Source organism: Micromesistius poutassou (assembly GCF_964030765.1).
Source record: "Micromesistius poutassou genome assembly, chromosome: 9".
Classification (NCBI taxonomy): domain Eukaryota; kingdom Metazoa; phylum Chordata; class Actinopteri; order Gadiformes; family Gadidae; genus Micromesistius; species Micromesistius poutassou.
Genome location: NC_140279.1, coordinates 19,846,206 through 19,870,275, shown reverse-complemented (window position 1 = coordinate 19,870,275; position 24,070 = coordinate 19,846,206). Strand labels below are relative to the sequence as shown.

The following is a 24,070-nucleotide window of genomic DNA, read 5'->3' as shown; positions in this document are numbered from 1 at the left end:
GACATAGAGAGAGAGAGAGAGAGAGAGAGAGAGAGAGAGACGGAGAGAGAGAGAGACGGAGAGAGAGAGACATAGAGAGAGAGACATAGAGAGAGAGAGAGAGAGAGAGAGAGAGAGAGAGAGAGACGGAGAGAGAGAGAGAGAGAGAGACGGAGAGATAGAGATGGAGAGAGAGAGAGACGGAGAGAGAGAGACATAGAGAGAGTGAGAGAGAGAGAGAGAGAGAAACAGAAAGAGAGACAGCAAGACAGAGCGAGCGGGAGAGAGTGAGAGAGAGAGAGAGAGAGGGTATTCTCCCCCTAGGTTGTAATTGGGGGAGAGAGATACGGAGAGGGAGGTGGAGAAGGGGGGAGGTTAGCCTAGCTGATGTGGTGGGGCGCTACTAGAGGAGGAGGAGGAGGTGCTGTGGGGGGCTCCTGTCTCTGCGTGGGTCTTCAGGAGGTCCACCACCTCCTGGTGAGGGGCAGCGGTGGCCACCGTCATGGCCGTCTGACCGTCCTGCGCACAGGAAGACGCGCAGAGCTAAGACAAGACGGCGTTTTACTGACCCCAGACGGGGAATAAACATCAAATATACATCAAATCTATTGTAACCACAGTAAAAAAACAACAAATGAATACAGACAATAGACACTCGATAGGAGTAGTAGCAATGTGTATACAAAGAAATTCATGTGAATGTAGATTTTATTGACAGAAGATGCTACATCAGTGACCATTATACATGGTAAACACCTCATACATTATACATTATACTAATGTATGAGGTGCCTGAGACCTACAGTGGGCAGTATATGCTACATCATTGAAACTATAAATGATTCACGAAAGCTTTTCCCCCTCATGAAGTGTAATAATATTACATTGAGAAAAAAACTGGCGGTGTGTGTGTGTGTGTATGTGTATGTGTGTGTGTGTGTGTGTGTGTGTGAGTAGTAGCAAGCACAAAGATACATTGGCTGGTGCAAAAACATAGAACAGATATAGTCGTGATAGTTGTGACTCATTATCCTGTTCACACCAGTCTGCGGTTGTTGGCAATATTTAGCCTGATTATAAAAGAGGAAGATCAGGCTAAAATCAGGCAAAAAATCAGGCTAAAATCAGGCTAAAATCAGGCTAAAAATCAGGCTAAAATCAGGCTAAAATCAGTCTAAAATCAGGCTGATTATCCTGTGGATAAAAGAGAATAAAGTTAAGACAAAAGCGTGGGCTCTCCTGGTTCTAGTCCCACCTGACTGAAGAGAATCAGTGGATGTTCCTGTTCAGGGAGTAGCACAGTATTAAATGAACACCAAGCATAAGTTGTGTCTACTGAACCTTTAAATGATATCTGTGATGTATTCAGTGGACACGCCAAGTGGACAACCTGCATGGTTTAGTTTCAAGTTTACCATTTAGTCTTCTGGCAACTATTTTATACAAGGTAACTTGAGGCTATGTTTTATATTTTGATCATGGATGAGCAGGTCAGGGTTAGGGTATATTGTTTAAGATACTGATCATGGATAAGCAGGTCAGGGTTAGGGTATATTGTTTAAGATACTGATCATGGATAAGCAGGTCAGGGTTAGGGTATATTGTTTAAGATACTGATCATGGATAAGCAGGTCAGGGTTAGGGTATATTGTTTAAGATACTGATCATGGATAAGCAGGTCAGGGTTAGGGTATATTGTTTAAGATACTGATCATGGATAAGCAGGTCAGGGTTAGGGTATATTGTTTAAGATACTGATCATGGATGAGCAGGTCAGGGTTAGGGTATATTGTTTAAGATACTGATCATGGATAAGCAGGTCAGGGTTAGGGTATATTGTTTAAGATACTGATCATGGATAAGCAGGTCAGGGTTAGGGTATATTGTTTAAGATACTGATCATGGATGAGCAGGTCAGGGTTAGGGTATATTGTGCATGGATGCCTACATGTCGAGCAGATGTAACGGGCACAGCTAGATGGGCTGGAGTAGAGGTGACAGCAGAGGAAGAACGACTGGACTAAGAAGAAGGAGGCAGTAAGGAAGAAGTACATGGTTGGCTCTAGGATAGGTCATAAGATTTGTGAATGGCGTACAGTTTAGCTAAGGGTTTTGACAGAAGCACACCTTACCTGTGCTTACTGTGCTTGAGCTTGTGCTTTGTGTGCAAGTTGTGGTGGTGGGGGGTGAGAGCTGGAACCAGTGTTTCAAAAACAGGACTGATCAAGCCCTGCAATTTCTCTGTGTCTACAGATGGTGGCAGTGTCGTGTTGGCTCACGACTGTCCAGAGAGCACCCCTAACGTAACACTCTCACTGACCACGAATTAACAAGTAAAGCTAATTCATTAATAACAATGGGTATTGTTAAAGCAGGGTTTGAGCAAAAGAAGAGATAATCATACTACACCCTGTAATATATTGATGTGATTTGAATTGCTCCAAACCTCAGAAAGAAAGAATCAAACACCTGGCCAGGGATGCAACCATTAGCGCTCCGCTATTGACTCTGATATAGACGCTGAAATATCGGATTTTTCTCCCTTTCTCTTTTGGAAACAACACAGGCTGGAAACAAAGACGTGCAGAGCATGAGATGAGGCTACTTATTTATTTGTGAGGGTGAATATCTATGTGTGCGTGTGAGAGAGTGTGTCTGTGTGTGTGTGTGTGAGGGTGTGAATGTGTGTGTGTGTGTGAATATTTGTGTGTGTATGTGTGTGTGCATTTGCATGCGTATGTGTGTGGGTGCGTGTACCGGTATGAATATCTGTGTGTGTGTTTGTCTGTGTGTTTGTTTGAATATCTGTGTGTATGTGTGACTATCTCTGTGGTGTGTGTGTGCGCGTGTGTGTGTGTGTGTGTGTGTGTGTGTGTGTGTGTGTGTGTGTGTGTGTGTGTGTGTGTGTGTGTGTGTGTGCGTGTTAGTTTACATACTTGTGTGTGTATTATATCTGTGTGTGTGTGAGAGTGTGTGTGTATGTGACTCTCTGTAAGGTGTGTGTATGTGTGTTTGTGTGTGCCTGTAGTGCACCTTGTCCACCAGGGAGGTGTCACAGCAGCCCGTCTCCAGCAGCAGCCGTGCGATGTGCGTGTGTCCGTGCTCACAGGCACACATGAGGGCTGTGGAGCCGTCCCGGTCCTGGCTGTTGACGTCCGCGCTGCAGCTCAGCAGCAGCTTCACCATGGCAACGCGCCCGTGGCTCACCGCCAGCATCAATGCCGTCTGCCCTGCCTGGGGGTGCGGAGATCCAAGTAAATATATCTATATATATGTATGTATATATATATATATATATATATATAGGGGAGGTGGGGGAGAGGGAGAGGGTGGGAGGGAGGGAAGAAGGGAGGGATTGAGGGAGTGAGGGAGGGAGAGGGGGGAGGAGTGAAAAGGAGGAGGAAGAGAGAGAGAGAGAGAGAGACAGAGAGAGAGAGAGAGACAGAGAGTGAGAGACAGACAGCGAGACAGAGCGAGAGAGAGAGAGAGACAGAGAGAGAGACAGAGCGAGACAGAGAGAGAGAGGGAGAGAGAGAGACAGAGCGAGACAGAGAGAGAGAGGGAGAGAGAGAGAGAAAGAGAGAGAGAAGGGATCAAGGTACTGAGGTAGGAATTATCAGGAGAAATTGGAGGTTCAATTAAAAAACAAAAGGAAGCAGGACAGGGAGGAACAGGGAGCGCATAGGGGAGGACGAGGGAGAGGCAGAGAGAGAAAACGGACCACAGCACATCTGAGTGAGGGGACATCAGAGAGGAGCATGTATCAGCTGTGAAGCCCCGGGCCCCGTCCCGTTACACGTGTTAGAAGGTACATTCATGTGAATGTCCAACAATGTGTGTATGCATTTGTGTGCGTGTTTGTTTGTGTGTATGTTTGTCTGTGTGTGCACGTGTGTGTGCACGTGTGTGTGTGTGTACTGCACCTGGCTTGAGCGCGCGTCCACCTGGCCCCGTCTGAGCAGCTGCAGCACCACCTCCAGGTCGTCATGACGATCTGTGGCCGTCAGAGCCGCCAGCATCACAGCAGTGTAGCCTGCCTTGTTCACATTGTCTGTCTCACACAGGCCTGGACACACACACACACACACACACACACACACACACACACACACACAAATTATAAACAAGGGCATAAATCTAAAGGAAGGAAATAAAGGAAACATTGTGTTTTCTGATAAATGTTTTCTATCTAATAGTTTGCACGTGCATGTGAGTGTACGTGCCTGTGCATGTGTGGGCTTGTATTTGTGTATAATGTATGTGTCTGTGCGTACAGTGCATGTGCATATGTTATGTGTGTGTGTGTGTGTGTGTGTATGTATGTATCAGTGGCGGCTGGTGGTTTTTAAAGTGAGGGAGGAAGGACTGTGCGCTTGGTTGCCATTGGCCTGCCTGCACTGTTAGTGGTGTATGGTGGCATAAGTATGTGAGACTCAAGTTGTTTCAGGGTGTTTTGGTGAACTACAAAATAGCAGGGAGGGATAATTATGTGAATAAAATTGATACAAATCCACCAGTGGCAGCATTGTACTTTGAAAGCTGGTGACTACAAGGGCAGAAGGAAAGGATGCAAAGCCAATTAGTCAAATCAGGCCTACTCTTGATTTGTAAAACTAAATAAAAAAATCCTATTTTGCCCTCAATGACTGAAGCTATTGGTTGTAATTTGGCTATGTTATATTTATTTTAATTGTTTTGTGAAAAATGAAGACACAAGACCAAAAGTGATGCCATTTAAAATGCATCAAGCTCTGAATCATTCACTAACATGTGAATGATTGACATGTTGACATGGGCTGTAAGCCTAACATTGTTTGAGGCAAATGTGGATGTTAATGGATGTTTCAGAATGTTGGTCATGGTGTTAAACCAATTAAGATTGAGGGACTTAAGATATCAGTGACCTGGTCATACCAAACGGGATCGGGAACGGGACCGCTCGGTAGAAACGCCAATAAACGCGAACAGAGCCGCACTGTACCGCAACGAACTTATGTTACGAACTGTAGCGCACCGCTCGGTGGAAACGAGGCCTACGACTGAGCGGGTTTGTTGGTTCTCGTAGCCTAGAGACTTGAGGGGATAAACCCTCCCTCCGGGCTGCTCCACAGCCAGGGCTCCTGCTTATTGGTTCATAGCGCAGCCAGGGCTCCTGCTTATTGGTTCATAGCGCAGCCAGGGCTCCAGCCTATTCGTGAATAGGCGCGATTCAGATCCCTTAGCTAGTCCCACCCACTCAGGAGGACTTTCCTCCTCTCTCCCATTGACCCCCATGTTATTCACCAGCTGCCAGTAGTTCCCGAGAAATGAATGGGAGTCAATGGAGGCTGAGGGAGGAACGTCCTCCCCAAAGTAATATTCAATAGGTGATAGGGGGTGCAAATGTCCCTTTACCCAGGGAAACGAACATTACATATACAAAGGCATTAAAGTAGTCATATTTAAGGGCATTAATTCATTACAGTAGTCTGGGCAATCTACACTTTTTATTCTCAACAATGTTAAGGAGGATCTTCCTCCCTCTCCTCACTGGAGAAGCCTCCACTCATATGTGTGTGTGTGTGTGTGTGTGTGTGTGTGTGTGTGTGTGTGTGTGTGTGTGTGTGTGTGTGTGTGTGTGTGTGTGTGTGACCTGTGTCCAGCAGCAGCCTGACCACGGGGAAGTTGGAGTGGGAGACGCTGTAGTGCAGCGCCGTGTTGCCGTTGCCGTCCGTCAGGTTGACCACGTAGGGCAGCAGGGTGGGCGTGGTCCGGCTCACCTGCCTCAGGTACAGCCGCACCAGGTCCGCCTCCGAGCCCCGCTGGCTGGACACGCGGAACCACTCCTGGTACAGCACCAGCAGCACCTGCCGCTGTGGTCCCCACACACACACACACACACACACACACACACACACACACACACACACACACACACACACACACACACACACACACACACACACACACACACACACACACAGATTAGCAGACTCAAGCCTGGACGCACAGGTCTGAGTAAAGCACGTTTGCGAAGATCCACGTTGTGTCTCTCATTCCTGAAGCGGATTAGTATGGACCGCTATGCAGAGCCGCTGCAATGTACACACACACACACACACACACACACACACACACACACACACACACACACACACACACACACACACACACACACACACACACACACACACACACACACACACACACACACACACACAAACACAAGAAGCAGCAGAACTACACAAACCTGTAAAGGACAAGGTAGCCACATTCATTTATTCATTCAAAACATTCATTTTTGTCGTCTCAAGGTCAAAGCACTGATTTGTCTTCCTCTGAATAGAAGAAGAATGAGACGAGTTGCATGTGAAAAAAAGGTTGAATTCTGATTTGCTCATTGTAATGATTGATGTCAGTAGACTACTGTAGCATATGAGTTGCTGCCCCATTACTCTTCTGTTTGATCCTGACGCACGCAAGAACCGGCTCCGCCAAACACGAGTCGGCCTCATGAGACCACCCTGATCTCACGGGCTCTCAGGTCTTACAGGGGGATCACGAGTGTACAACAGGACGTCCCAAGGACACACCAAAGCCCTCAGCCGGAGAGGTGGACGACAAGTTATCTCACAAAGACCATCCTCTCATTGCTGTTATCCCAAGAAACATAATAGAAATAACCCTTGAATCTCAGAAAAGAACCTGTTCTATGAACGAGAAGACAAACTGATGCAACGTCTTTCACTGCTGTGATGACTAGTCATTAGTAGCAGGGACACACACACACACACACACACACACACACACACACACACACACACACACACACACACACACACACACACACACACACACACACACACACACACACACACACACACGAGTCAACCATGCGACGACAGCTCGTCAGGAGCAGTTAGGGTTATGTCTTGCACTAGGAGGACACTAAGAGGAGGATCGAACTAGCAACCTTCCGGTTACAAGTCAACCTGCTCTACCTCCTGAGCTACGCCGACACCCAGGCTGTGATTTGTCCAGAGGGGGGGACGTTGAATAGGCCTCAAGTCCAATCAACAGGCCTCATTCTTTTTTTAAGTTAATGGTAGGCCCTATTAGCCTACATTTCAAACAGTTAAACATTCATCTTTAATGCAAACTAAAAATAAATGAAACATTTAATTTTCCAAAAAGACCCAGAGGGTTAGGATCCCTCCCCTCCCCCCCAACAAATCCCACCCTGCACACACCAAGCTAACATGGAGACTTTGAGGCGGCCATCTTACCATCTCCTTGTCTGGGGAGGAGACCTCTCCCATGCGGTCCTTCACATAGATACAAGCGTCTACGAAGCCCTGCTCCACTTGGCCCCTACATGTTTAGTGATACACAAATACACATCAGTACATGAAAACTATTTACTACTTTCTAATAATCATCTGAGCTTTCTTGCCCAGAAGCTGCATGTGGTGGAAGAAGTTTGGACGATAGAGTATGGATTTCAAAGTTGAAGAAAAATACTTATTTTCCTATTGTGACCAGCGAAGTTACACCAAGAGAGATCAACGTCTATTGTGTTGGCCTGGTATTGCCTGCTGATTGGCCAGCAGCTGGGTGCAGAAACAACACACTGTGCTGTGATAGGGTGACATGGCGTCCCTGGCTGAGCTTATCAAACCGATGGATCTGACCACTGTGTAAGGTAAAGTCATCTGGTCAAAGCTCTCTGAATCCAATCGAGCGCAAACAAAGAAAAAAGCCTGCGTGTGTGAGTGTCAGTTTGTGTGTGCGTGTGTCAGTTTGTGTGTGTCTTTGTGTGTCTAATTACGTGTGTGTGTTAGTTTGAGTGTGCATGTGTGTGTGCGTTGGGGGGGGGGGGGTCCTCCTAACACACAGCAGAGGATAGGCCGGCTGCAGCTGCCTGTGGACAAAGCCTTTACTTGTGTGAGTCTGACGTCTGTCACCCTCAAATAAGCAGCCTGGCTCACCCTGCAGCCGGCTCCTCCTCCTGGAGCTCCAGCAGCCCGACCTCCGGGGCTGCCGTCACTCCTTCTCCCACGGCCTGGGCCTGGGCGACTTCCTGCTTGGCCACATCAACTTCCTGCTCCGCCAGTGGAGTTGTCTTGTCTTCTTGTTCTGCATCAGGCCCGGCAGAGCTCTCCTTCTCCTCCTCAACCAACACCTCCTCCTTCTTCTTCCTCATGGTCCTCTCATCTGCACTAGACTCTTCACTGGACGTGCTCTCATAGCTGAGAGAGAGAGAGAGAGAGAGAGAGAGAGAGAGAGAGAGAGAGAGAGAGAGAGAGACATGAATAGTCATATGCACACAAACACACACACACACAAACACAAACACACACACATACTAACACTGTACTATACTACTGCAGACTTTGATTGGACTAACACTTAATTGTTTCCCTTGTGGTGACATAGTGAACACAGATGAAAAGAAAAACCTATTTGGGGTATTTGGGAGCAGTTAAAAAAATAATATTAACCTTTACCATTTTCAAATGCTTTTAAATATAAACAAAAAGTGACATTTTGACACACACACAACCATCAATGAGACAAAGCGCCCCAAGCACAGGGACACCATGGAAGCCGCCCGGGGGCCCAGGCTTCGTCCACAGGGGCCCGTGGTCCCCCTCACTAATGCAAACATGTATGAAAGTCATGCCCTGGAAACCTCCGGGCCTCGGCCCCATCAAACGCATTCCTCATAGTCCACATCTATGCCCCGATGTGTTTGTGTTAACACCCGGCCTTCAACAACACCAAACCTTGTCCGCCATAGGCTAATTGCATAAATTACATTTGTGTGTGTGTGCGTATGTGTGTGTGTGTGTGTGTGTTCATTGAGGTGTACCATGAAGGAAGCTCTGTGAAAGCCCTGGTGAGCTGCTAAAGCAACATGCCTGTTTGTTGACTCACATATATATATATATATACATATATATATATACATATATTGTGAGAGGGGAGTAAAGCATTGGTTGGGAGTAAAATAAGAGATCACTGAGAGTACCTTAATGTATGTGCCAAGTGTCCTAGCTTCCTAAGGCCAAACGCATTCCTTTATAATACCTGTGGAGGCCATCCTATAAGCCTTGGCATGGATGCAAAGTGTTCTCAACGCGCAGCAGATTAATCCAAGGGCCAGGCATCAGCTCTCTTTGGGTGGTGTTCCCGTTTATTATAAAAGTAGAAAGGCTGATATAAAATGGAACTTCACCAGTGTTGGTACTAAAGTGCTGTTGTGCTAATAAATAAATTGCTGTGGCGTGCTGTCGGTGGAGTGGGGGCTCATGGCTACGGTAAGAACTGTGTGTTCCCCACCATCCACACCTTTGCCCAATTGATTAGCACACCTGTAAGTATACCTAATTCCCAGTGACGTGCCACACCCAGTGCAATACTCCCCCAAGTGGCTAAAATAAGTAATAGCTAAATTAACCTAACTAAATAGTGGCTATATATGGCTCCTACAATACCCAAGTGAAACAAGCTGCTGGGTTGTTTTTCTTTAAGATACTTGAGAAAATGACACTTTTGTGGGTTTTGTCTTTGGTTGATGTTGAGGGGGTGAATATGGCCTTGTGTGTGTGTGTGTGTTTCTCAGTGGTTTCTCTCTGTCCGACGCCAGATGCTAAATGTTTTTTCTCCAGTGGCTAACCAGGATCAGAAGTGGAGTTGAGAACCTGAAGACCATCTTCACAAGGAAAAAAAAAGATGTCTCGCAGCCAAATAATTTCTCTCTCTCTACTCTTTCCAGCGTGGTTCCTTCCCAGGAGAACCACGTGTTTGGAAGCCTGGAAAAGTCTCTACTTCTATGGGAAAGAAGCCTTCTGTTCAAGGGCCAGACCAGGCTGACCCTGCGGCCTCCCTGGAGGAGGAGGGAGTGAGGGAGTGAGGGAGTGAGGGACTGAGGGAGTGAGGTAGTGAGTGAGTGAGGGAGGCCTGAGGAGCAAGGTTGATCACCGGACCCAGGCAGTTTGTATCCCCTTATTGTTACCAATGACACCGATGTGTTGGCGGGAAGGGTTTTTGTGTGTGTGTGTGTGTGTGTGTGTGTTGCAATCTGCTAAGTCACCATGCATCTCATTAGAACTGCAGGCATACACTTGAACACACAAAGTCCATAGATGTAGAGCAAGCCCTCATTCACGCACAAAAATATACAGACATACACTAATGATACGTTACACATCCACATTATTTATCCCAGCAAGCACAAACAGAGTGGCAGATGTGGGGGTCATATTTCGGTCAATGTGGTTATAAATAGCATGTGGGATTCCAGATGGAGGAGAGCGGGCTGGGCTGGAGACACTTGATTCTATTCATAGGAGAGAATACAGATGAGAGTCCATCCAATACATGCTAGCTCATAGCAGTCCATTCTAAAGACATGTTAATAGTCCATACTAAAGACATGTTAATAGTCCATTCTAAAGACATGTTAATAGTCCATACTAAAGACATGTTAATAGTCCATGTTACTAGTACTAAAGATAGTCCATACTAAAGACATGTTAATAGTCCATACTGAAGACATGTTAATAGTCCATACTAAAGACATGTTAATAGTCCATACTAAAGACATGTTAATAGCCCATACTAAAGACATGTTAATAGTCCATGTTACTAGTACTAAAGATAGTCCATACTAAAGACATGTTAATAGTCCATACTGAAGACATGTTAATAGTCCATACTAAAGACATGTTAATAGCCCATACTAAAGACATGTTAATAGTCCATACTAAAGACATGTTAATAGTCCATACTAAAGACATGTTAATAGTCCATACTAAAGACATGTTAATAGCCCATACTAAAGACATGTTAATAGTCCATACTAAAGACATGTTAATAGCCCATACTAAAGACATGTTAATAGTCCATGTTACTAGTACTAAAGATAGCCCATACTAAAGACATGTTAATAGCCCATACTAAAGACATGTTAATAGTCCATGTTACTAGTACTAAAGATAGTCCATACTAAAGACATGTTAATAGTCCATACTAAAGACATGTTAATAGTCCATACTGAAGACATGTTAATAGTCCATACTAAAGACATGTTAATAGTCCATACTAAAGACATGTTAATAGTCCATACTAAAGACATGTTAATAGCCCATACTAAAGACATGTTAATAGTCCATACTAAAGACATGTTAATATCCATATTAATAGTACTAAAGATAGTCCATACTAAAGACATGTTAATAGTCCATACTAAAGACATGTTAATATCCATATTAATAGTACTAAAGATAGTCCATACTAAAGACATGTTAATAGTCCATACTAAAGACATGTTAATAGTCCATACTAAAGACATGTTAATAGCCCATACTAAAGACATGTTAATAGTCCATACTAAAGACATGTTAATATCCATATTAATAGTACTAAAGATAGTCCATACTAAAGACATGTTAATAGTCCATACTGAAGACATGTTAATAGTCCATACTAAAGACATGTTAATAGTCCATACTAAAGACATGTTAATAGTCCATACTAAAGACATGTTAATAGCCCATACTAAAGACATGTTAATAGTCCATACTAAAGACATGTTAATAGTCCATACTAAAGACATGTTAATAGCCCATACTAAAGACATGTTAATAGTCCATGTTACTAGTACTAAAGATAGTCCATACTAAAGACATGTTAATAGTCCATACTAAAGACATGTTAATAGTCCATACTGAAGACATGTTAATAGTCCATACTAAAGACATGTTAATAGTCCATACTAAAGACATGTTAATAGTCCATACTAAAGACATGTTAATAGCCCATACTAAAGACATGTTAATAGTCCATACTAAAGACATGTTAATATCCATATTAATAGTACTAAAGATAGTCCATACTAAAGACATGTTAATAGTCCATACTGAAGACATGTTAATAGTCCTTACTAAAGACATGTTAATAGTCCATACTAAAGCCATGTTAATAGTCCTTACTAAAGACATGTTAATAGTCCATACTAAAGACATGTTAATAGTCCTTACTAAAGACATGTTAATAGTCCATACTAAAGACATGTTAATAGTCCTTACTAAAGACATGTTAATAGTCCATACTAAAGACATCTTAATAGTCCATACTAAGGACATGTTAATCCATAGAAGTTCATACTGAAGACATGCTAGTTCATAGCAGCCAATGCTAAAGACATGCTAGTTCATAGCAGTCCATACTAAAGACATTTTAATAGCAGTCCATACTAAAGACATGCTAGTTCATAGCAGTCCATACTAAAGACATTTTAATAGCAGTCCATGCTAAAGACATGCTAGTTCATAGCAGCCAATGCTAAAGACATGCTAGTTCATAGCAGTCCATACTAAAGACATGCTAGTTCATAGCAGTCCATACTAAAGACATGCTAGTTCATAGCAGTCCATACTAAAGACATGCTAGTTCATAGCAGTCCATACTAAAGACATGCTAGTTCATAGCAGTCCATACTAAAGACATGCTAGTTCATAGCAGTCCATACTAAAGACATGCTAGTTCATAGCAGTCCATACTAAAGACATGCTAGTTCATAGCAGTCCATGCTAAAGACATGCTAGTTCATAGCAGTCCATACTAAAGACATGCTAGTTCATAGCAGTCCATACTAAAGACATGCTAGTTCATAGCAGTCCATACTAAAGACATGCTAGTTCATAGCAGTCCATACTAAAGACATGCTAGTTCATAGCAGTCCATGCTAAAGACATGCTAGTTCATAGCAATAGGATGAATGAAGATGAATCTTCAGATATGAATGCCATTGAATGCCAGGAAGTTGAACTGTGTCTTCTTTCAAAAAAAGATGTCAGGAGTAGCCAGAAAGTACATGCACACACAAACTCAAACAGAGTCCATATATTATATTGACATTAGGAGCTCATTAAAAATAGAGGACTTTACCCTCCGTTCACCCCAACAAATTTCAGGTTTTTCTTGGCTCCCCCACTGCTCCGCTTGGCCGTTGCACCGTTCTTCTTCATAATGGATTTGAGCCCTGGCAGAGAGACAGAAATAGAGAGAGAGAGAGAGAGAGAGAGAGAGAGAGAGAGAGAGAGAGAGAGAGAGAGAGAGAGAGAGAGAGAGAGAGAGAGAGAGAGAGAGAGAGAGAGAGAGAGAGAGAGGCTGTGATTTTGTTCATTAGGTTAACTTGTGGTGTATTTGTGTGACTATATTTTAGGGATAAGGCAGGTGAGTGATCAAAGTAGACATAGTTTCCTGATGAAAAGAGGATGGCGGTGATACAGTTAAACCTGCCATAGTGATCTCAGCTCAGATAAGGAAGATGGGGATATGTTTGGCAGTATGTGTGGATGGCTACACAACACTGTGTAGCCATCCACACATCCACGGATACAGGGTGGTGCCCAGTTACTATAGTTATGGCATGTTTTGGCATTATTTGGAGCTCTCTGAAAGTTTGACATTCATATATATTATATATATATATATATAAATATAGATATTATATTATATATTATACAGTATATATACATGCTAATATATGCAGGTGTCAGTGTCAGCGAGTCCATTTAACACACATTAAATGAGGTTTTTTTAAATAAGGTTTTGTGGATAAAGAAGTATAATTTCGCTTTGATAAATCAAGGTGTTCGGAAATTGGTACCAGCTAAACTTTTTTAGCACTTTTTTTTTTAACTTTTTGAATTGCAGCTCCTGGATGAGACTTGATGAAAACATAATATCGCTGATTGCATTCAACAACACTGCAGGCATTAGTCAGGTTAGGTAGACATCAAATTAAAGCAAAGTCCATGATAGTGCAAGGATATCTAGAGAGCATAGATGTATTCTGTGAAGCATTTCCATTTAACAGTTACCCTATGTCTTACACATCCACACACATGTAAGCGTCCCTTTTTTAATCAATGTAATGTCATGTTGATAAGAAAATGACAACAGGTAAGAAGTCAAACATAGTCAGTTTTGGTATTGTTATCCCCATTGTGCTCAATAAAGTAATTTTTCTTTGTATGGTTCTGATGCTACTTTAAAAACTTTAATTGCAGCCGGCCTGCCCTGGAACGCCCGTGGATTCCTGGGTTTGTGTTTTGCTTTAGTGTGTTTATGTGTGGCTTTGTGGCTACTTCTTCATGGAGCTGTCCTGGGAAGACATTGTGGAGCCTGAGGATGCAATTATAACCCAGCAGAGCTCATTTACAGTAATAGTGTGGAAATGCACACAACACTAATGGACTCAATCTGAGCAAAAGCCAAGATCAATGTGCATTATTTATATGAGGGGACAGGGAAAATAAATTAAGAGAAGAAGCGACAAATGAAAGGTGAAAACTAAGGTTACTTTTGCCATTCAGATGGAAGTACCACAAACAACTTCAAATACTTCATCCCCCAGCCCCCCTTGAGTATAAGTAACAATTGTAAGTGCAGCAGTGTGTGTGGAACCAGTGGAAATAAGTAAAGTATAGGATATAGGTAAATAAGTAAAGTATAGGATATAGGTAAATAAGTAAAGTATAGGATATAGGTAAATAAGGAAAGTATAGGATATAGGTAAATAAGTAAAGTATAGGATATAGGTAAATAAGTAAAGTATAGGATATAGGTAAATAAGGAAAGTATAGGATATAGGTAAATAAGTAAAGTATAGGATATAGGTAAATAAGTAAAGTATAGGATATAGGTAAATAAGTAAAGTATAGGATATAGGTAAATAAGTAAAGTATAGGATATAGGTAAATAAGTAAAGTATAGGATATAGGTAAATAAGGAAAGTATAGGATATAGGTAAATAAGGAAAGTATAGGATATAGGTAAATAAGGATATTTTGCTCATGTACATGTCCGACACAACAGCCAATTCTTTTGTTTTATCATACCTTCCATTTGGAAGGTATGATATGGGTTGAGGTATGAGGTTTCCCATAAGCAACCTTTAGCTGCTTGAGAGCTATAGCATGTAGCTATTCCTTTTCAGATGACAGTAAATGTTGTTAATGCATCCGACCATGGCTTTCACTGAATTCCCTCAACAGATTGACTAGTTCCCATACTTTTTTATGGAGTAGATAGCAGCATTGGAAAAGTGCCATGGGTCAGGTTTAAATGTTATCTGTCCATGATCTATCCTCCTGGGGATAGGGAAGGACATCTGGCCAGCATCTACTTTCTGTGAAGCAATAGAGGTAGTCAGGTAGACTTGGGATTCTAACCATGGACAACGGATCGCAGGGCCACTGTTAAGGTATTGCCAAGGTTAGGGCCGCTGCGTTAACAGTGTAGGCCTGTGCCATTAACAGAGCCCCCCCTGGCCTTACATTGATCTTGCACATGGCTCTTTTCTTCTTCGATTTTTCATTTGGTTCTTTAACTCTTGGCTCAAAGCCCAGTAAGGCTATCCTACCTGTCTATGCCCCACCCCCTCCTACCCTATGTTTACGGCAAAAGCACAGAACTATATGTATGGTAAAAAAACAAATTAACCTTGTATAATGTCAACCTTATAAACCTTGGCAGCCGACACGTTCTAGCCTTTGGGGGGGGGGGGGGGGGGGGGGGGGCTGGCAGTAGCTCAGAGGGTCTTTCTAGTCTCCTCCTCTGCGATTTGTCGCCTTTTCTCTGGTAACACAGTCGTCGTTGTGTTCATGTATATAGCTGGGCGGACATGAGACACGTGTTGATATGTTCTCTAAATGCAGTCCATTGTAGCTGTGATCAGGAGCTCTGCAGCCTCCTCTCTTAGAGGGAACCAGATGGGAACCAGTACGCTTTCCCTCGATTTTTTGAAATTCAGTAAATCTGTCTACTCTAAATCGATAGAAAGGTTCCTAAAAAATACATTGAGAATTTTCCGGTTCCTAATTAATTTGATCTTGACAATAGGAGTCCAGGATTCCAGGGAGCTTTTGTTTTCAGTGTAACATAGTGTTCTCTGAATGCTAATGTAGACTAGACATCCCAGTCTCAAGTCTCAGAGTCTGAAAGCAACCATATGGAAACTGCTTAAATAATACAATAACAGAAAAACTTGCATATTGCTGTGTGTGTGTGTGTGGGGCCCTCCTACATGCATGTTAAAGAAGATGTTATTTTTAGCCCAGAAAACTTAATATGAACTCTGAACATGAAATAACTATTACGGCAAAGGCATTCTATATTTTAGTCCCTGATGTAAGAGTTGTCAAAGAAAGTACCAAGGGCATATATACTGTGTGTGTGTGCATGCACGTATGTTTGTGTGGGCTAGCTACAGGGAATAAATATATTTATATCTAATGTGTTCTTGGAGGCCAACCAATTACAGGCCATGTATTCTTGCCATCAGAACGGGACAGTTGTTTTTCCATTTCAAGTCCTGGCAATCAGTCAGGTCTAATGCCATACAGCCACTTCTCTCTGCCAAAAGCAGACATGTTCATGTTCGTTCATGTTCATGTTCGTTCATAAAAGAAGACTTGAGAACGGAAGCCAGAATAGATCAGGGCTTTGGGTCCCCTCTTTGGACCGCATACTGTGGGCTAAGTGAGGATGGAAGTAACTGTGGGAACAAGACAAGGGAAAAATCTCCTCTGCATAATATCCTTTATAAAAGAGGAGCATGAGAGTTTGAATTTAACTAACATCCTCTAGATTGACTATAACGGAAGCGCTGTGAACTTGTTGTCTGTAGCCTCCAGGGCAGTCTTAATGTGTTGATAAAATAGTAGTAATGGCAAATTTTATAAAAGCTGCTTCAATGGCACATTACTTTAGCTACAAAATGCTCTTTACTTCATGGTTTATTTTCTTCACACAAAGATGACTGATTGGGACTAAGCTCTTCATGTTTTCAATGGGATTATTTCACTCTGTTGCATCATGCATGTATAACCATGCCTTGAATAAGGAACGTCTTTATTTTTTACTTTTTACAGGATTAATGCAGCTCCCCAACATGAATGTTATATTAAGCTCTGAAATGAAGTGACTATCCATAAGCTCACACCAAGTAAATAAGCAAAAACATTCCATGCTCCGTATGTCTGCACAGAGAACCGAAATTGAAAGATTGACAGATTAACATAGGAATGTCAATACAAACGTACACTGGGGACTGTGGTCAAATGCCTCTGAAGCTTCGGTGTGATAGTTCAGGTACACTCAGTGAGCAGAGCTCAGAACTAATTAAGCTAGAAGGTGATTTGTCTAACATCTGATGATAGCCAATACGCTTTTTTACCTTTATTAAAACAAACCTCAAATCACAAATTTGCTATAGACACTGTCAATGTCTGTGCAGACATTACCCTGACCGGTCTATAAGCTGATCAGGGGCCACTTCATCAAACTTGACATTTCCATATTAATCCATTTGAGACCGCAAGGAAAAAATCAAAAGCGGATGAGACATGGCCCTATTAACCATATGGAGGATACTCATAAAAGGGTATGAATAATTATATCCCACTGTGAAGAGGCTTATTTTAATGATTCTGAAAGCGAGGAATCTATGTAGATTAACATGCAGATAAGCAGTGGTTCTGCACGTGAGCACAGCTTGTGGTGTATGCAGAAAAGTGTGGAAAGAAAGCGTAAAGTAGAAAATGTAGCTGGTTTTATGACTCTGGGGAAAGTACCTTGTTCCTGCTGTTTTTTGGCGGCAGCAGCTTTCTGCGCTGGGGAGTAGAAGGCAGAGAGGACGCTGAGAGAGCTGACCAGTTGACTCTGAATTGAGCTCATCTTGGATGGACCCGCTTTCCCTGTGGGCTTCTCCACTGCCACCGCCACTGCTGGTGCAGAGGCTGCTTTCCCCGCAGGCTTGGCTGGCGCTCCCTTGGCTGGGACGGCTCTTTTCCCTGTGCTTTGCTTCTGCGCGCTGGGCCCCTCCTGCTGACTGGGTGCAGCTGGTTGAGCTCCAGAGCCGCCGCTGCCCAGCTGGGCCCACTGCTCGCCCAGGAGCCCTGTCAGCCTGGTCACTACCTGGCCTAGTGCCGCCGGGGAGGTGGGAGACTCACCCGAGCCTCTGTTTGAGGGCTGGGCATCGCCGGCCTCACGACGCAAGGCCTGGGCCTCGGTTGAGCCACGGCGCTGGGCAGCCTCGCTGGAACCTCTGCGAACGGTCGGTGTCTCGCCGGAGCTTCTTCGAGATGGTTCCTTCTCACTGGAGCCCCGCCGCGGGCCTGAGGCCTGGCCTTGCTGGGCCTCACTCGACCCCCGGCGAGCGGGGTAGGTCTGAGACTGGGGTTGAGAGGACTCAGTGGATCGGCGGCGCGAAGGCTGAGGCTCCTTGGAGTCTCTCCGAGACACCGAAGTCTGGGATTGGGGCGGGTTTGGGGTGTCACTCGACCCCGGGGAAGGGGGCTTTTTCTGGGCTCGAAGCTTTGGTTGAGGCTGTCGGTCATTCGATGCCACAGAGGGCTTGCGTGGTTGGGGCTTGACCTCGGCCGGAGGCTGAGCCTGGATCTGAGGGGAAGACTGCGGTTCGGAAGAGGTTTTTGAGAGGTTTTGGTTCTCACTAGATGTTGCTCTAACAGGCTGAGGGGAGGATTTAGTCTGCACCGGTACCAAGGCCTTTTCCTCAACCTGAGGTTTGGCTGGAAGGGGGATGGGTTGAGGCTTAGCTTGCTGAGGTAGGGTTTCACTGGATCCTCTCTGTGGACGTACAGGCGGAGCTTGAAGCTGAAGTAGGGAAGACTGCTCGGTTGTAGGTGTCCGGCCTCTCTGGGGTCTCACTGGAATGACTGTACTCACAGAAGAATTGTCTATGACAACTACACTGGTGCATTCAGTGACCATGGTTGTAACGCCTATGACAAGCTTGTCTGTTGCTGTTTCCATCTGTTCTAAAGCCTTCAAAGCATCTTCATCTTCCCTAACAGCTGTTACCATGCTACTTGTCACTTCTCTAGTTTCTAAATCAGTATGTAGAGTGAGACTAAGTTTTGTGTCTTTAATGATTTCAGTTGCTGCAGAGTCACGGGTCTGTCCATCTTTGGTCTCGTCATATGGAATTACACTTGCTACACTCTCTGTAACTGCAGAGACACTCTCTGAGATAAAATTGTCTGTGGCCACACTTTCTTGAGCAGTAATTCCCTCTTTTCCACTCTCTTCACTTTCAATGACTACAACATCTCTGACTACTATTGCTTGTACCTCCATATTTCTCACCGGATTGCCATTCTGCCTCCTGTCTCTTTGTGTTTCTGTCTCTGTCTGCTGGTCTGTCCTCGGTGCTGCCACTGTCTCCGTCACTCGGTCTACAGTGCCCACCCTCTCCGTCAACGTCCCCCGGTCTACACTACTGGCCCTTGGCCTCATCGGATGATTGATCGACGGCCCTTCCTCAGTCTCTGTGACTTGATTCACCCTATCGGCCGTGGGCGTTTCTGTCGTTTGATCTTGAGTGTCAATCCGCTCAGTTTCGGTACCCCGGTCGACGCTATTGGCTCTCTGTCTCGCTGGAGGCAACGTTTCTGCTTCGGTGTCGACTATTTCAATCTCCGCTTGTTGATGTAGACTTCCAACCAGGATTCTAGGTATACAAACCTCAATACAGATTCTGTCCGTGTCTGTTCCCTGATCCACAGTACCGGGACACTCAGTCTCGGTCTCCTGGTTGGAAAAGCCCACTCTCTCCATCACTGTTGCTCTGTCCACACTCACTCTCCTTGCCGTGCTTCGTGGCTGTGTAGTGCACACCTCTACTCGCACCCCCTCGCTCAGTTGTAGGATCCTCACGTCTTTTTGCTTGTTATCTTCAATTTGTTCTTTTAGAAGGCCTTGGGTTCTCTCCAACTCTTGGCTAGCTTGGGATAGTTTAGCATCCAGCATTGTTAGCTTGTGCTGTAGTTGCTGGAGACTAGTTAGGTCGGCATCACTACTGATTGGATGACCCTTGAGCTCCTCTTGCTTCAGTAATTGGCCACCTGGAACACCATCCTCAGCTTCTTTTATAGCCACTTGAGGTGAAGATAATTGCTGCGATGTGAGGTCTTGGGGTGATTTATTCCCGGTGTGCTCTACACTTACTTGTTCTGATTTTTCTGATGGCTGTGTTTTACACCTTGGGACAACTCCTGCCTCTCCCTGTTCTAAATGACTAGATTGTGATTTCCTGTCAATCTGTGACCCTGTGCTCTTACTTAAACCTTCATTCTCCTCTACTGGAGTTCTGCTTGAGGCCTCTACACTTGTCTTGGGTTGATCAATGACAGCCAAGCCTTCTGAGGACCGGTCATCTTCTAGCCTTGTCTCAGTATCAGCCCTGGGGTTTGTGGTAGGAAGTGAGGAGTCTTGGGGCCGAGCCTGGGCCCGAGCCCGAGCCTGAGCCTGAGCCCGAGCCTGAGCCTGGAGCTCCAATACCAGTCGTTCTCTCTCCTCTCTTAGAGAGCAGATCTGGGCTTTGAGTTCAGGGATGGTTTTGACCTGTTCTTCCAACTCTCTGACCCGCTTCAATGCTACTGTGATTTGTTGGTGCAGTCCGGTGCGGTCCTGGGGCAATGATCGCCTTTCTGCAAAGTCCGGTGAAGCACGGAATACATTCTCAGACGACCCATTCTCTGGCGTCACAACCACCCGGTCAGGGCTGCTGGAGTCTGAGCCCTTTCGGTGTTGAACAGTAATGGGCATGCTAGAAGCTCTTAGCAAATTGGGGCGACTCTGAAGGCCCAGAGGCCTTTCGTCTAGCCCTCTGGTCCCAATGTTGACCTCGTCTCTGGGCTTGTTGGTGACATAGCCGCTCCCATGCATAGAGCCACCATCACTTGGCCTGAAGTCAAATATCTGCTGAACCTCGGTCACCCGGGATTTGGGCTTTGGCCCAAGGGTGGATGTGGCAGTCCAAGTGTCCTTGTCTTTAGGGGCTGGTCGTACTCCATGCCCGGGCAGACTGAAGTTCCTGGGGAGAGTGCTGAATTTGGGGCCCTTGATCCTGCGGTGGATGTGGACCCTTTTGATGGTGTTGCCTTTCTCTATGTCATCAACATATTTCAGGAAGTCCAGGTCGAGGTGGAATCCATAAGGGGTCTCCACTGAGTAGGGCAGCTGTTTCCTGGGGACTCCCTCACCGGCCTTTGAGGAAAAGCCGTTGGCTGGAAAACAAAAATCAATGGATCAATCAATGAAGCTCCAACTATTGGTAAAACTTTTAGTTAAAAAACTGTGATTGCCATTACTTACTGGTGCAGCTCTTACCCCTGATAAAAATGACCAATTGATAACTTTACCCAATGGACCCTTTTTCCAGATGAATAGAATAGTAACTTCCTTTAGGTCGGTTTATTTATGTCGGTCGCAGCAGAAGCATGGTCAATTCATTTTTACTTGACCACTTGTGTCTATACTGGTGCATTGCCATACCCAGTGGCGGTTTTAGGCACGGGCAAAGCGGGCAGCCGCCCAGGGCGGCATTTGTTCATGACACAAGGGGGGCGGCACGAGCACAAAGCGGTTTTCTATTATCTAATCATATCACTGTGTGGGGAATTGGCATATTGGCACCCCCTGCAGCTGCAGTGCAGGCGCCCCTGCTTGCTAAGAAGGTGCCGTGCACAGAAGCTGTGTGAGAAGGGGAAAGGGGAGGGGAGCACGGGGGACAGTTCACCTTTGGGTCTCCCAAATGGAACGGACATTTGGTGCTAATCCACTGTCAGCGTGGATTGAAATCCTTATTGAAGCCTGCAGGGTCATGTGATAAATATACGGAGCAACGCGATCGCTGAGCTGCCCTGCCCCAACATTGCATGAGACGTTAAACTCAACTAGAATCGCCGCCCACCATCATCCAAAAATTTATGTCAACAGACCAAAAATAGTTGGAAAGCCTACATAAACTATAGATAGTTAATGTGACAATCACATTATTAAAAATGGAGTTGGAGCAATGATTACTTACTGATTTACTACTATTTTTTTGGGAGCATGCTTTTGCAAATAGTTGCCCATATGGACCCCCACCTGCCCATATGGACGGCACGAGCCTGGTATAGAGCAATACTCTATTGGAATTAGTGGGCTAAAGTCAGTCACACCTCGACTTTCATGCAATTGAGAAATATAAGTTACTCTTTCACTTATATTGTTATAAAAAACATGGCTGCTTGTGCCCCCCCCCACCCAATGTATAATGTAGAACCGCCACTGGCCATACCTAAATCAAACAGACCAATAATGAATGTTTAGTTAATAATTAATGAACTAAACCAATTTTTTCCAACTGTGAAAACGGTCTATATTAAAGCGGTGAGGATTAGGGTTAAATCATTCCCTCAAGAGAGATATTGTAATATTGTCTCACCCATTCAAACTGTGCCCCATATAAAACATATTCTATAATGTAAACACTACCTCTATAATCAGCTCTGGTCCCTCATACGGACTGCAAACATGATGTTTTATTATGCTAAATCAAATCACCTAGCGAGGTTTAATGAGCATGCAGCAATTGCACCAAAACACACTCATCTGTATGCAAAATGTGCTTCACACTGTGTGAACATATGCTTCTGAGAGTGGGCCCAGCAGGAGAGGGTTCATTTAAAGCAGGCCTGTCTGCATGTGATAAAATGCCTAAACCTAATGATTAACATTGTCACACCGCATAAATGATGACGGTCATATAGACAGGTCAAGAAATTAATACCATCCTAATTTGATGTGAAGAGGAGGTACTTTTGGCCTCACTTAGAATTAAGTCATCAGTCCTATATTGATTGTATGATTTGATTGTTGAACTTCACTCACTATTCTTTGAATGAAAGTGTCCAGCTAAATGACTACCTACTGATGTGGCCTAAATGGTGGTCGCAATTCACAGAGCCCAGTGTGTTTGAGGCCGGCACCCTCGAGCGTCAAACAGGTCCGCTGTTTGACGCTTGAAGCTTGTTAAAGCTTGTTAAATACGGGGTTCGGTGACTCACCACTTTTCTTGTCCATCATTGGAGGCAGAGTTCACAGTCATGGACCTTTCTTTCAGTATAGTTTGGAGTCGGTGACCTAGGGAGAAAGTAGAAGAAAATAAAAAAACACGGCTGTGTGAGAAACTGAACTCAAAACCTATTATCACGGCCAGGACTAAAGTGGTGCACACGTCTATATTGGTGGCATTGTGTTGAACACAGTGTTTTCAGAAGGACGACCACAACAGTGGGGCCAACTCTAGGGCCAACTGTTAAATACAACCGTTTCTTGACTGTTCGCTTTTGTTAACCAGAAACCAAGAACGCGTAGGGTTTCTTGTAAACAAAAAGAGCTAGTTTGGAACTGGAAAGATGAACATTTGTTTAAATTTTTTCTAGCTTAGTATTTATTTTTTATTTAGAAAACCACAATAACAAGCCAGTGGGACTGGGACTTTCCCGTAGTAGACTAGTGGTCTATACCGACAGGGATGAGTCATATTGTACAGAGGATCATTTGGCCCTTCAAACCATGGATAGAAATCAATGCTGACAGCATCAAAATCATGGAAGTTCATATTCCGTTTTTAAACTTAGCTCATAAAGCCCTCCACTTTAAAGCCAAAAATCAATGCTTGAGACATTTATTGACAAAATGACTATGTTTAATCATTAAATGTCCACATTAAATACCCTATATTGGCATAACTTTTATATAGTAGAAACAAGGTGCAGTGCAAAACATTCATTATCTTGTCACACACAGTCAGACACATGCACATGTGCGCACACACGCCCACACATACACAAATGAATCAAAAAGTATCATTATGTTTAATTAAATCAATGTTCTTACCGGTAACACATTTGCCACCTTATGAATTACTAATGAATCAATAATACAATTTAATAATAATACATAACAGCCCCTGTGGCTTTCAGTGGCATGTTATAGCAAACATATAATCTAACTCTTATTATAAAGCTAAACACAAATCAAGCACTCAGTTGCCGGGTAAATGACTACAAGCAGTGCGGAAACGTATTCCCAATCAGTGGTCGCCTCAAGGTTTATAAACACTTAATAACAAACCTCACTGGTTTTCCATTTTTATTTCTATTTCCATTTCCATTTAGGGCATTTAGCAGACGCTTTTATCCAAAGCGACTTACAATAAGTACATTTGTCATAAGAAGTGAAA

At 44.1% G+C, this 24,070-nt stretch overlaps 1 protein-coding gene across 1 annotated transcript; it reads right to left on the bottom strand.

Annotated features, from left to right (window-relative positions):
* Positions 1–354: 354 nt before the first annotated feature.
* kank4 (KN motif and ankyrin repeat domains 4) lies at positions 355–22,908 on the bottom strand (the record flags this gene model as incomplete). The annotated part of the gene is made up of 9 exons (XM_084472971.1): positions 355–498; positions 3,013–3,213; positions 3,903–4,045; positions 5,612–5,831; positions 7,245–7,329; positions 7,947–8,207; positions 12,913–13,006; positions 17,607–21,062; positions 22,890–22,908. The coding sequence occupies 9 exons, from the start codon at positions 22,906–22,908 to the stop codon at positions 355–357; spliced, it is 4,623 nt and encodes a 1,540-aa protein (XP_084329097.1).
* Between the last annotated feature and the right edge of the window lie 1,162 nt (positions 22,909–24,070).